This window comes from Ranitomeya imitator, chromosome 10 (assembly GCF_032444005.1).
Source record: "Ranitomeya imitator isolate aRanImi1 chromosome 10, aRanImi1.pri, whole genome shotgun sequence".
NCBI classification, from domain to species: Eukaryota; Metazoa; Chordata; class Amphibia; order Anura; family Dendrobatidae; genus Ranitomeya; species Ranitomeya imitator.
In genome coordinates, this window is record NC_091291.1 from 129,731,467 (window position 1) to 129,744,365 (window position 12,899).

At 48.0% G+C, this 12,899-nt stretch overlaps 1 protein-coding gene across 2 annotated transcripts in view; it reads right to left on the reverse strand.

The window, feature by feature from the left end:
* Window positions 1–12,899, reverse strand: part of KMT2A (lysine methyltransferase 2A) — a 160,156-nt gene that overhangs the window by 63,301 nt on the left and 83,956 nt on the right. The window contains exons 35-36 of one of the 2 annotated variants that reach the window (XM_069741275.1): window positions 12,377–12,506; window positions 3,681–4,328 (exon numbers count right to left, since the gene is read on the reverse strand). In XM_069741275.1, the coding sequence (XP_069597376.1) occupies window positions 4,053–4,328; window positions 12,377–12,506 (406 nt within the window). In that variant the 3' untranslated portion in view covers window positions 3,681–4,052. Of the gene's footprint in view, window positions 1–3,680; window positions 4,329–12,376; window positions 12,507–12,899 lie in introns of those variants that run through there. The other variant, XM_069741274.1, reaches the window with a different exon arrangement.

Genomic DNA, 12,899 nt, shown 5'->3' on the forward strand with positions numbered 1-12,899 from the left:
TATATACACACTCATTTGAGGGGGCGTAGCTCTTTGGGTAATTATGTGAAGCAGTCTAAAGACACATCCCAGAGGATCCTGTGAGTATCACCCTCTTAGGAAAAATAAAAACATAAAAATAAGTGCTAAATATAGAGACCCATATATCTGAATCCGTAAAGCGGAGTACTTAGGGGAGCAGTGGGAACAAATTAAGAGCTAAACCTGGCCGCTTTTCACTTAAGGTACCTTCACACTAAACGACGCTGCAGCGATCCAGACAACGCTGCAGCGTCGCTGTTTGGTCGCTGGAGAGCTGTCACACAGACAGCTCTCCAGCGACCAACGATGCCGGTAACCAGGGTAAACATCGGGTTACTAAGCGCAGGGCCGATGTTTACCCTGGATACCATCCTAAAAGTAAAAAAAACAAACACTTCATCGTTACCTTCCGCTGTCTGTCCCCGGCGCTGTGCTTCTCTGTACTGGCTGTGAGCACAGCGGCCGGAAAGCAGAGCGGTGACGTCACCGCTCTGCTTTCCGGCCGCTGTGCTCACAGTGAGTGCAGGAAAGCACAGCGCCGGAGGACAGACAGCGGAAGGTAAGTATGAAGCGTTTGTTTTTTTAACTTTTAGGATGGTATCCAGGGTAAACATCGGGTTACTAAGCGCGGCCCTGCGCTTAGTTACCCGATGTTTACCCTGGTTACCAGCGAAGACATCGCTGAATCGGTGTCACACACGCCGATTCAGCGAAGTCAGCGGGAGAGCCAGCGACCAAAGAAAGTTCTGGCCTTCTAGCCCCGACCAACGACATCACAGCAGGATTCTGATCGCTGCTGTGTGTCAAACTAAACGATATCGCTAGCAAGGACGCTGCAACGTCACGGATCGCTAGCGATATCGTTTAGTGTGAAGGTACCTTTAGTTACCAGTCATCTTTAAAAGGGTTTTTCAGTACTATGATATTGATGACCTACCCTCCATAGCAGATTGGTGGGGGTCTGACACCCGCCTCTCCCACAATCAGCTGTGTGTAGCGCACCAGAATATGACAGCTACATACACTGTGTAGTGACTGTTTTTTTTGGGTACTGAAGCTCAGCCCCTATTTTTTTCAATGGGAGCCGAGAGGGAAAATCAAGAAAATTAGCGACCTGGCTAGTGACATAGTGAGAAATTAATCAGAGCAGAACTTTGTGTCTAAAAATGACAATGATAAAAGGAGGAGATTCACTTCAAGGTGAAACACCCTGTGCACAGACATGCGGGTGAAAAGCGAAGGAGATAGGACCTACCGATCGTCAGCCAGTACCAGCGCCTGAAAGAAAAGCGTTGGGACTTTTCAAAAATGTCAGTTATCGTTAACAAAAACAAAAAAAATTAACTAAAAGTTCAAGTCCTACATAAAATTTTCCACAAGTCAATAAAAATCGAGACGCTTTCTTGCTTTTGAAAAAGGATTATTCTTTGAGAACGCGCCTCTACAAAATAATTTTTTTTTAAAGTTTAATCGAAAGATTCTTCGACAGGTTGTTGAAGAAAAAGGTGAAAACGAAAGTACTCGCCTTCATTATCAGGGCTACACTGATTATCACCGACAAATAAAACCTATCACACCATGTTTATGGAGGACAAGAGCTTGAAATGATCGAGAAAAATAACTAAGGTCTTGTAGACCTTATCGGCCAACAAAGCCCACAGCTTAAAGAGGTTGTCCCATTGGTTGTTGGGAGTGTGACCAATTAGATCCCATGATTAAGTCTCAGAAACTGGTGGTCACACATGCTCACTATAGCTCCATTCACACAGAAGACTTTGTGATTGCTGAGACCACTATCACCATTCCACAGATTGGGGAAAGACTTAAAGTTCCCTGTGTGTAAGGGAGTGGTGATCACACTGCTCCATCTACAATCAAAGCATCCCCATTATCGGAAGTGGTGTTCTCAGCAATCAAGGTTAATAAACAAAAGTGAGCATGTGCAAGGGAGTGGTGGTCGCACATGCTCACTACTGATCCACCGTTCCTTGCTTGCTGAGACCACCACCAATCCAAATCTTTATGGGACAACCCTTTTACATGTCCAAGGGAGTACGCGGTAAGCGGAGACCTTGCCCGTTGAGCTCCAGCACACTCCACGCGATATGTAAGCCAGTCAAAGGGTTCAACCAACAAGCAAGAAAATAGTCAGCTCTACATGTAACCTAGGAAATTCTACCTGAGAGATCGGTATGGACGTAAACCCTCGACCCAGTCTTCAGATATCATGGAATTTATACCTCAGCCTAAAAAATGCTGAAGCCTTCGACAGGTTAATATTCATGTACAAAAAAAACAACAAAAAACAATTCCTAAACATAAGGATCCTTACAGATTCTGCAGTCTTACGGTAATGATAAAACGATCGTCGAGGAAGGGACGATCGCAGTTGTAACAAGGCAAATAACGACGAATAATGTCCTAATATCATCACAAGTGTTACCTCTTCAGCAGCCGATGAGAAAATAATTCATTTCACAGATCCCCCCCTCCCCAAAAAAGAAAATACATCTTCAAAAATAAATTTGAATACACCAAATTTGGAAAAGACTTCCCATACCCCCCCCCCCCACTTTAAGTGCTTTCTTAGCGAAACTTAAGTGCTTCCAATAGAAAAATATAGAGTATTTACATTTTGTAAAAAAAAAATTTTTTTTTTCTTTTTTGCTTTAAATACTATGAAAAATAAGAGGATGTAAACGGAAGGTGGGAGGTGAACGATCACATCGGGGTGGGTGGGGTGTCAGAAAGTGGTGAGAGCGTTTTTGCCTCGTTCTCAATTCCAGCTGTGGTTTAAACTTTTTTTTTTAAAAAAGGGGGTTGCTTTGTAATGTGATTTTCAAGGGGGAAAGGGGCACTGAAGTCCTGGGTAGTGTCAAGAAATCCCCCCAACTACCCCCGATAGTAAACATAACCTGTTCCTCGCTCCTGTAGAAAGAGTACACGTTGCCATATTGCATGATTTCACAAATCTTTTAAATAGAAAATAAATAGAATTTCCTGCAATTTGGGGCAATTCTGAACCGTTCTTTTAGTCATTACATTCGTGATCTTCCGCGAGAATCCATTCCAAAAGTATTGTTTGGTTTTTGTTTTTTTAAGAGGTACAGTGGAAAGTCACTGCTGCCCCCATGTCATCATTCCCTCCAAAATACGATGATTGGTCTATGCTTTTTTAAATAAAATAATAAAAAACTTTCAGTCGCTTCCATTTCTAGGGTATAACATTATCCGTTCTTTCTTGATTTTTCCAGAAGTCAGTGCTATCTAATGCCCTGAAGATATTGCAGCTCCTGAGTGTCAATCTCTTTACACCCCCTTCCCCTCGACAGCCTACCTGAACCTCTTCGGAGGCATTGAGGGTCTCTGCTACCTTCTAATTTTGCCTTCTGTAGTCAGTGCTGTTAACGGATCCTTCAGGTTACGATCAGAAGGAACGTACCTCAGTGAAGGATGAGAGGTATGCAGGAATCTGGCTCTCCGAAGAGAGTCGGGGGAAAAAACAAAACAAAAAAACATGAGTGTCAAACGTTCTCTAGGACTACAAAACGCGTCTCGACTTTCTGCCGAGGTGCCCACGTTCATCTTCCTACAGCAGACCTCATATGAGGTGGTCTTCTGTACCCTATCAGATAAGTAGAGTCCACCTGCCCTTTCGGGTAAAAAAAAAAAAAAGAAAAGAAAGTCACGACTTGGATTCCCAACAGTGCCATGCAAAGTTGGATACATATACAAAAATAAATAAAAAAAATATAAAAACTACTAAAATCACTGCCAAGCGACAGCAAAGCAGTTTACATATACACCATGCTCGTTCTATGCTGCAAGTTGTCACCATTAAGTATGGTCCTTCTTACACGTTACAGCATGTGCCCTACGGATATACAGATGTTATTCGGCTGTGCAACGCGTTCTCCGCCACAGAACAGAAAACTTTCGATGTGGAGAAACCGGTGGCCGCATGCTTCCTGCATGTCGGGAGTGACTCCCCCCTATTCTCTTTAGAATTTGGAAGTTTTTTCCTAGAAAAATCAGTTGAGAAACTTGCGGCATTTTTTGGTCCCGCAGTTGCACGCTAACTTGTTGCTGGCATCCTCGATGGGGAACTTGTAGTCATAGGTAAGCTCCTCCCCGCGGTAGATTTTACGCATTGCAAATATGACGATGTGTTTCTGTCCGTCGATTGGGATAACTCGGGAGTAGCAGTTGGGCTCGCAAGAGTGGTTGATGAAGCGAGCGGCGTTGCCGTGCATCGTGGCATCCACCACCTCCGAGTCGTCTATACGGAACATATAGCAGCCGATACCCTACAGGGGAGAAAAACAGTGACAAATTATCTGCCAGTGACACTTTCATAGCTATGTTAAGCTTTTATGGCACAGAAAATGTCGAAACGAGCTGTTGTCACAAGAAGAGCGTCAACCCCCATATACCTCTTCTCTACAGTCCGTAGGACCTCCATGATGATTTTAAGTTTTCCTCCCTTTCCTCTCTTTAGAACGGAGAACAGAACAGATGGTTGTCTCCCTGTTATGCCCAATGGGTGATCTCTAAAGTCCTCTTCCTGGTCATGGCGCTTCTTGTGATGTCTCAGAATGGTGACCATCGCAGCTATGGCCAGCTAAAAGGCACCTTCCAGAAAGAGCAACCAGAACTGTCTTTGAGTTACTCTCTCGGCACCTTGTCCCCATTCAGTTGGAGAACCACAAGTCCTTCATCTCACCTTCTCAGAAAATTGCTTTCTTTGGCATAGTTTTCGGTAAAGTTACACCAAGAGCGCTCCTACCCTAAGAGAAATTATCTGTCCAAGAGATTGGGACTCATCGCTGCAAGTTCTGCCCATCATGGTTGCAATTCAGTTTACCAAATTATCATTACTGTTTTAGGTAGAGGGAGACTCTTACCAAATGCAACCAGTTCCGGACTTCCAAGCTCGAAAGATCCTTCTTCCTTCAAAGGTATGTTTCTTGTCCTCCACAGTGTTTTTGCTTCCTTTCCCTTTAGTGGAAAGGAAGCAAAAACGCCTTTCTGTAGATGTTAAGTCTTTGAAGGCTGGGAGTTGGAAAGGACGGGAGACAGACAGACCTTCATCCTGATCAACTCGTCCATATTTCAAGAATCCTCTCCATTCTTCAAGGAATCTGAATCGCTGCCAGGCACTCAGCACTCTCCTTCCCACTAGCTCCTAAACCATTAAAGGACCTTCCTAAAAGGAGCAGCTCAAGCTTTTTCTCCGATCAGGCCTCCTATTTTCTCAACAGAAAAGCTTTTTTTTAGCTGCTACTTTCACCAGGATCCCTTGGTCTTCTTCGAGGTTGCTCACCAGATTTCTCCATGACCTGGATTTAGTTTGGCTATGAAGACTTTCTATTTGGTGTTTAAAAGGGTCCATGGAAAGACTTGTTTGGTTATCAGAGCAGCATTCTGCTCAAGGGTGGGCTACCCGTATAATAAAGTTTGATTACCTGTCCTAAGGGTACCGTCACACAGTGAAATTTTGATCGCTACGACGGCACGATTCGTGACGTTCGAGCGATATATCTGTGACGTTCGAGCGATATCGCAATGTCTGACACGCTCCTGCGATCAGGGACCCCGCTGAGAATCGTACGTCGTAGCAGATCGTTTGAAACTTTCTTTCGTCGTCTAGTGTCCCGCTGTGGCGGCATGATTGCATGGTGTAACATATATCGTATACGATGTGCGCATAGTAACCAACGGCTTCTACATCGCACATACGTCATGAAATTATCGCTCCAGCGTCGTAGATTGCAAAGTGTGACAGCAGTCTACGACGCTGGAGCGATATTGTTACGACGCTGGAGCGTCACGGATCGTACCGTCGTAGCGATGAAAATTGCACTGTGTGACGGTACCCTAAGGTCACTTATCTGCTAACCTTGTTCTTCTTTTGTCTTTGGTCTCTGATTAAACCTTACTTAACTTTTTATCTAATGCTTACTGTCGGCCTCTCGGTGGCCACAGCATATACCCAGGATGTCTAGTTTCCCAACTGAATTAATTGTAAATAATTTTAAGAACAAAACTCGGGGGAAAAAAAAGGAAATTTTTGTGTACTCGCCGTAAAATCTTCCTCTCTTAGCCTCTAATTGGGGGACACAGGACCATGGGTGTTATGCTGCTGTCCACTAGGAGGCAAAACTATGCATAATCTGAATAGGTAAACCGTGGCTCCTGCTCTGCAGTATACACCCCTGGACGGCATCAGCCTTCTCCAGTTTGTGCAAAAGCATTAGGAGGAACGTAACATGAATAACATAACCATGCCTATAAGAAGGCAACTATGTACGAGCTCAAGAAAACAATATGAGAACTCAACAGTAACAACGGCCCGGAAAGGGCAACAGCGTGGGAGCTGTGTCCCCCAATTAGAGGCTAAGAGAAAGATTTTACTGTGAGTACACAAAAATCTCCTTTACTCTGTCGCCTCACTGGGGGACACAGGACCATGGGACGTCCCAAAGCAGTCCCTGGGTGGGAAGCCATGGACGAATATTGTGTAGACAGGCCCCTACACTTGGGACACCTCCGCCTGCAGAACACATCTACCAAGGCTCGCGTCCGCTGAGGACTGGGTATGAACTCTGTAGTGTTTAGTAAACGTGTGTAGGCTAGTCCAAGTGGCCGCCTTACACACTTGTTGTGCCGAATGGCCCAGGAGGCCCCTACTGCCCGTGTAGAGTGTGCCGTAATACCGGCTGGAAGAGGAGAATTATTAAGGCGGTAGGCCTCTTGTATGGTGGATTTGATCAACCTAGCAAGGGTAGCTTTGGAAGCTCGCAGAACTTGCTGCCGCCTTCCGGAAGAAGGAAAAGAGAATCAGACTTCCGGAAGGACGCAGTCCTAGACACATATATACACAATGCCCTGACAAGGTCAAGCGTATGCAGAGCCTTTTCCACTCTATGAACCAGGAAGGCAGAGAAATTTCCTCATTGAGATGGAAGTTGGACACAACCTTCGGAAGGAAGGATGGGACCGTATGGAGGACTACCTTGTCCTGGTGAAAAGGGCCGTCTGCAGGAGAGTGCTGTCAGTCCAGACACCCTGCGTAGCGAGGTGATTGCCACCGGGAAAAAACACCTTCTAGGATAGAAGGCGGAGCGGGACCTCCTTAAGGGGTTCGAAGGGTGGTTCCTGCAATGCTGTCAGGACCAGTTTGAGGTCCCACGTTTCTAGTGGTCATCTGTAGGGGGGAACCAATCAGGAAACCCCCTGAAGGAATGTCCTTACCTGCGGCTTGGTAGCAATGCACCTTTGAAAAAGTACTGAGAGGGCTGACAACTGGCTCTTAAGCGAGCCCAGGGGCAGCCTGGACTCCAGACCCAATTGGAGAAAACCAAGTAGTTTGGGGAGGGAATAAGGGAATGGGGTCTGGCCACGAGATTCGCACCAGGTAAAGAAAGCTTTCCAGGTACGGTAATAGATCTTGGCAGAGTCTGGCTTCTGTGGCCTGGTCATGGTCCTAATGACGTCCGGCGGGAGCCCTGCCTGGGTTAGAACCCATGTTTCAAGGGCCACACCGTCAAATTGAGCGCCCCTGAGTTCTGGTGGTAGAACGGGCCTTGTGATAGAAGATCCGAGCGGTCGGGGAAGCGCCAGGGGGCATCTGCTGTAAGTTGTACGATGTCGACGTACCATGAACGCCTGGGCCAGTCCGGTGCGATTAGGATGGTTGGAACTCCCTCTTGTTTGATCTTCCTCACCACTCTGGATATCAGGGGGAGAGGTGGAAAAAGGTACAGAAGCTGGAAATGGGTCCAGTCCTGAACCAGAGCGTCTGCTCCGAGCGACCGCGGATCGTGTGTTCTGGCCATGAAGTTGGAGACCTTGGCATTAATGTGGGATGCCATTAGGTCCACATCCGGGGTCCCCCAGCGATGGCAGATCTGGCAAAAACATTCGGGATGGAGAGACCACTCTCCCGAGTCTATTCCTTGTCGGCTGAGGAAGTCTGCTTCCCAGTTGTCCACACCCGGAAGGTGGACCGCCGAGAGAACCAACCCTGTGTCCTCCGACTGTATTCTGATGTGAGAGGCTGCCAGTAAGTGATGGAAGGCCCTCAATGCCAGGAGGATGGCACGAATTTCCAGGATGTTGATGGGCATGGGTGCTTCCACTGGGGACCACTTACCCTGTGGTGTAGGTGCACCGCACCCCAACCCGTCTGGCTCGCATCGGTGGTCAGAACCTTCCATTGACCTGTGAAAAAGGATTTCCCCTTTGCTAGCGAGGTTGGCTTGAGCCACCAGTGCAGGGACCTCCTGGTTGATGACGTTAGCTGGAACTCCCTGTCGAGAGAAAAGGGATTCCTGTCCCAGGACTTGAGAATGGCTAGTTGGAGAGGCCTGAGGTGAAACTGGGCAAATGGGACAGCTTCTATTGCTGCCCCCATCCTACCGAGGACTCTCATGGCAAACCGGAGAGATCAAGGGGGTTTGCGGAGGAGGATGCGAACTCCTAGGCGGGGAGCCAGTGCCTTGTCCTTGGGAAGGAGCACTAGACACCTGGAGGTGTTGAATAGCATTCCCAGGAAGGTCAGAGACTTACTCGGGGTTGGTGATGACTTTTGTAGGTTGACTAACCAGCCCATGCGACTCAGTGTCGGTTGTGATTAGAGACGCTGAGCTCTCAGTTCTTGAAGGTGGGAGCCTTGATGAGTAGATCGTCCAGGTATGGAACGACTACTATGCCTTTGGAGTGCAGGACGCCCATGGTGGCTGCCATGACTTTGGTAAACACTCTGGGAGCCGTGGCGAGTCCGAACGGGAGAGCCACGAACTGGTAGTGGTCCTGGTCGATTGCGAACCTGAGAAATCTCTGATGGGCGGGTGCAATAGGTATATGCAGGTATGCGTCTTTTATGTCTATGGAGGTGAGATTTTCTCCCTTCTCCATGGACGCAATGATGGACCGAAGGGACTCCATGCGGAAGTGACGGACCCGTACATATTTGTTGAGCTGTTTTAGGTCCAGTATGGGCCGTACGCTGCCTCCTTTCTTGGGAACTACGAATAGATTGGAGTAAAACCCTTGGAAGCTCTCGGCCGTAAGGACCGGTACTATGACTCCTACTTTAAAAGGCGAGGAGACCGCTTGGTGGAAGGCATGAGCCTTGGCTGGTGGTTTTGGGGGCACAGAGAGGAAGAATCGGTCCGGTGGGTTGGAGGTGAACTCTGTCTTGTATCCGGAAGACACTAGTTCCCTGACCCACCTGTCTTCTGTAATAGGCAGCCAGACTTGATGAAAAAGCAAAAGTCGGCCGCCTACGGGTGTGGTGTCTTCCGGAGTTCGTGAGTCATGATGAGGAGAACGTCTGAGATTTTCCTCCTCTGGGCTTAGACTGGCCTGCTTTTGACTGCCAGGTCTTGTCCGACCTTTGCGTCGATCGGGAGTTGTACCTGCATGGGGAACGGTTATGATTTTGTGCTGGACGCGAGACGGACCAGCCCGAGGAGTTCCAAAAGGATCGAATTAAGTTTGGTTACGCTTCTTGTAAGTGCGTTTAGGTTTCAGTTGGGGAAGAGAGGTACTCTTACCCCCGGTGGCGTTGGATATCATCGTGTCCAACTGTTCACCGAAAATTCGCCTACTGAGGTTGGGGAGGTGCGTGAGGGACTTTGAGGCTGCGTCCGCTTTCCATTCCCGCAGCCAGAGGATACGCCGAATTGTGATGGCGTTTGATGCTATCCCCGCTACACTCCTTGCTGAATCCAGAGCTGCATGAAGCATGTAATCTGTTACAACTGCTATTTGAACCGCTTGGTCCGACAGCTCAGCAGATGCTTAGAGGCCAGCTTGTAAATTTTTGGCCCAGGCCAGAATGGCCTTGGCAGCCCAAACTGAAGTGAACGCGGAGCCAGGGATGCCCCTGCAGCCTCAAAAATAGAACCAGCCATGCGTTCTACCTGTCGGTCTGCTGCATCCCTGAGGGTTGAGCTATCTGGCAGTGAAAGGAGGGTCTGTGCTGCTAGCCTAGAGACTGGTGGGTCCACTTCGGGTGGATCTGTCCATTCCTTGGTGTCCTTCTGCGGGAAGGGGTACCTCGCCTCCAGATATTTGCGATTAGCAATTTTTTTTCTCAGGTTGTGAGAGCTGCATTTTAAGGATCGCCTTAAACTCTGGGTGGTTAGAGAAAACCTTAGGCGGCTTCAGAGCTCCTTCAAAGGAAATCTTGTGTTCTGGGGCCTCTGGTGGCGGATCAGAAATGTCCAGCACCCACTGGATGGAAGAGATTATGTCCTCAACTAGCGCTGTATTGCTAGGGGGTATTGGGATCAGGGACCCCTCCGTTTCCTTGTCTGAGTCAGAGTCACAGATGCCTTCCGAATCCTGTGTATCACTGAGGCGTCCCCTGCTGGGTGAACTGGGGCGGAGGCCTTCTCTGGTGGGGGATTGCGGAGCTCTGCATTGTCTGCCCCTGGAAGGGGACGGTCTAGATGACCTGGAACTACGGTGTCTCTCCCTAGAAGGGGATGACCGTGTGCTATGGGATGACGCAGATGGACTTTACCTACGGGTCTGCTTGCGTCCTGACCTAGACGTGGATGTGCCAGGGTCCTCCTGTTCCTGAGTCAAGCTCTCCCTTTGCTGGGTAGCGGACATAGCCGAGGCATGACTCTGCAGAGCCTGAAGCAATGTGGAAGTTAGGTTATCTATAGACTGCGTCATAGATTGCGACATGAGTGACCCATTCCGGCGTGGCATTAGACACCGAAGCATTGGCAGGGGCTTCTTGGGGCTCTGACACAGTAGCTGCCACTGGGGAGAGCGGTCCTGCAGGCTGTGCAGAATACATAATAGCAGTCCTGCCTGGTTCTCTTGGACCTTGAGCCCGGCATAGTGCACAGAGTGCAGAAGGGCTGGCTATGCAGAGTAACCTATAGGGGAGTCTTATAGGGAATATTGATTCACAGCCAAGTAAGAAAACCCAGCTGTGATCTTACCCCACCAGTTTGCCCCTAGGTCCAGCACCGAAGATACACAGTCCTGTGCCCCCCGGAGACTGGCTGGCCTGGTCCTGCTGACTGGGAGATGCAGGGTTAATCCTTGTACTGAAGCAGAAATGGCCGCCGAGAAGAGGAAGGGGTGAAGGGGGCGGAGAGCTGGAAAAAGGTGGCAAAGCTGTGTAAAAACGCGCCCTTTCTGTCTCGATCCGCCCACTGTAGAGTGTCATATTTGTCATCCTGGGGGGCGGGAAGGGGGGTGGAGAGGAGGCGGCAGCTTCAGCTAGGCCGAAGCCGCGACCTAAATTAGATGCCTGATGCCCAGAAAGGCTCCAGGCCGGCGCGGAAGTCCGGGAGGGGGTTGGATCTGAACCGGACCCCCCCGGATTTAAAAGCAGGATTGCGGTGGGGCTATAAGCAGAAGGGGGGCCCGGTGAGGGGTCCCCCTGAGGCACTATAGAGCTGGTGCTGCCGCAGAGACAGGGGCGCAGGGAGCCCTGTGTCTCTATTGTGCCATGCCTGCCTGCACTCCCCCCGGCCCCGACAGGAGCCCGCAGCTGGGCTGGGGTCCCTGAATGCAGCCGCAGTGTGCTGGCCCATTGCTGGGAGCTGCAGAGTGCTGCCTGTACAGGCCCTACCTGAGGCGTCTCAACCTAATGTCCCCAAAGAGGGATTAGGAAGGGTGCTGCTGTCACCATCAGGGGGCTTTATCTTCGTCTCGACCTAAACCCAGAAACCAAAAGGAATTGGGTAAGAAGGGGGTCTCGAATTCGAACCAGCAGCCGAGGGACTGGGGAAGGAGCGACATGGGGAATAGCCATCTCAACTTCAACCGGGCACCCCATAATAGGGGGCCGAGGAAGGAGACATGCCGGGAGTCTCACAGGAGACCCACTTTTCTTCATCTGTAATCCCGTCGGAAAAAACGGAGTAAAAAAAAAAAATTTAGGTGTGCCTCCTATGGGACACTAAGCAAAAACTAAAATGGAGAAGGCTGACGCCGTCCAGGGGTGTATACTGCAGAGGAGGAGCCACGGTTAATCTTTTTCAGATTATGCATAGTGTTGCCTCCTAGTGGACAGCAGCATAACACCCATGGTCCTGTGTCTCCCAATGAGGCGACAGAGTAAACTCAAAAGAAATGTAGCCAATCATCTCTTGCTGTATGGGAGACTATACCAGCAGTGAACATTTGAACAACCCCATTAACCATCAGACTGTTTAGTGACAATTTCCCCGTTAGTCGGCTTTGGGAGAGGAAACATATATGAAGAGAGCGCAATACCCACCCTTGCCTTTGGGAAAGGAAACATACGGTATATGAAAAGGGCCCAATACCCACCCTTGGCTTTGGGAAAGGAAACAAATGAAAAGGGCCCAATACCCACCTTTCCATCATAATATTTCTCTCGCTTGTCAGTCAATGTAGAACGGACGACGTTCCCTGAATATTCGATCACCATCTCTCCAACATCAATGTTCCTCTTGCAGAAAAGACCTCGACCGTGAATTGGAGATCTGAGCAAAAAATAATTCATTTACCAAAGTGTAATCTAGATTATATATATATATATATATATATATATATATATATATATATATACACACACACACACACACAGTATATATACACATATATATATATATATATATATATATATATATATATGTATATATATATATATATGTATGTATGTATATATATATATATATATATATATATATATATATACACATACATATATATATACATACATATATATATACATACATACATATATATATATATATATATATACATATATATATATATATATATATATATATATTTATATAATTTTACATGTACTCAAAGGAAGATTGTAATCAGAGGGCCGCTTGCTTACTGCAATGGACAGGATCAGAGATCAC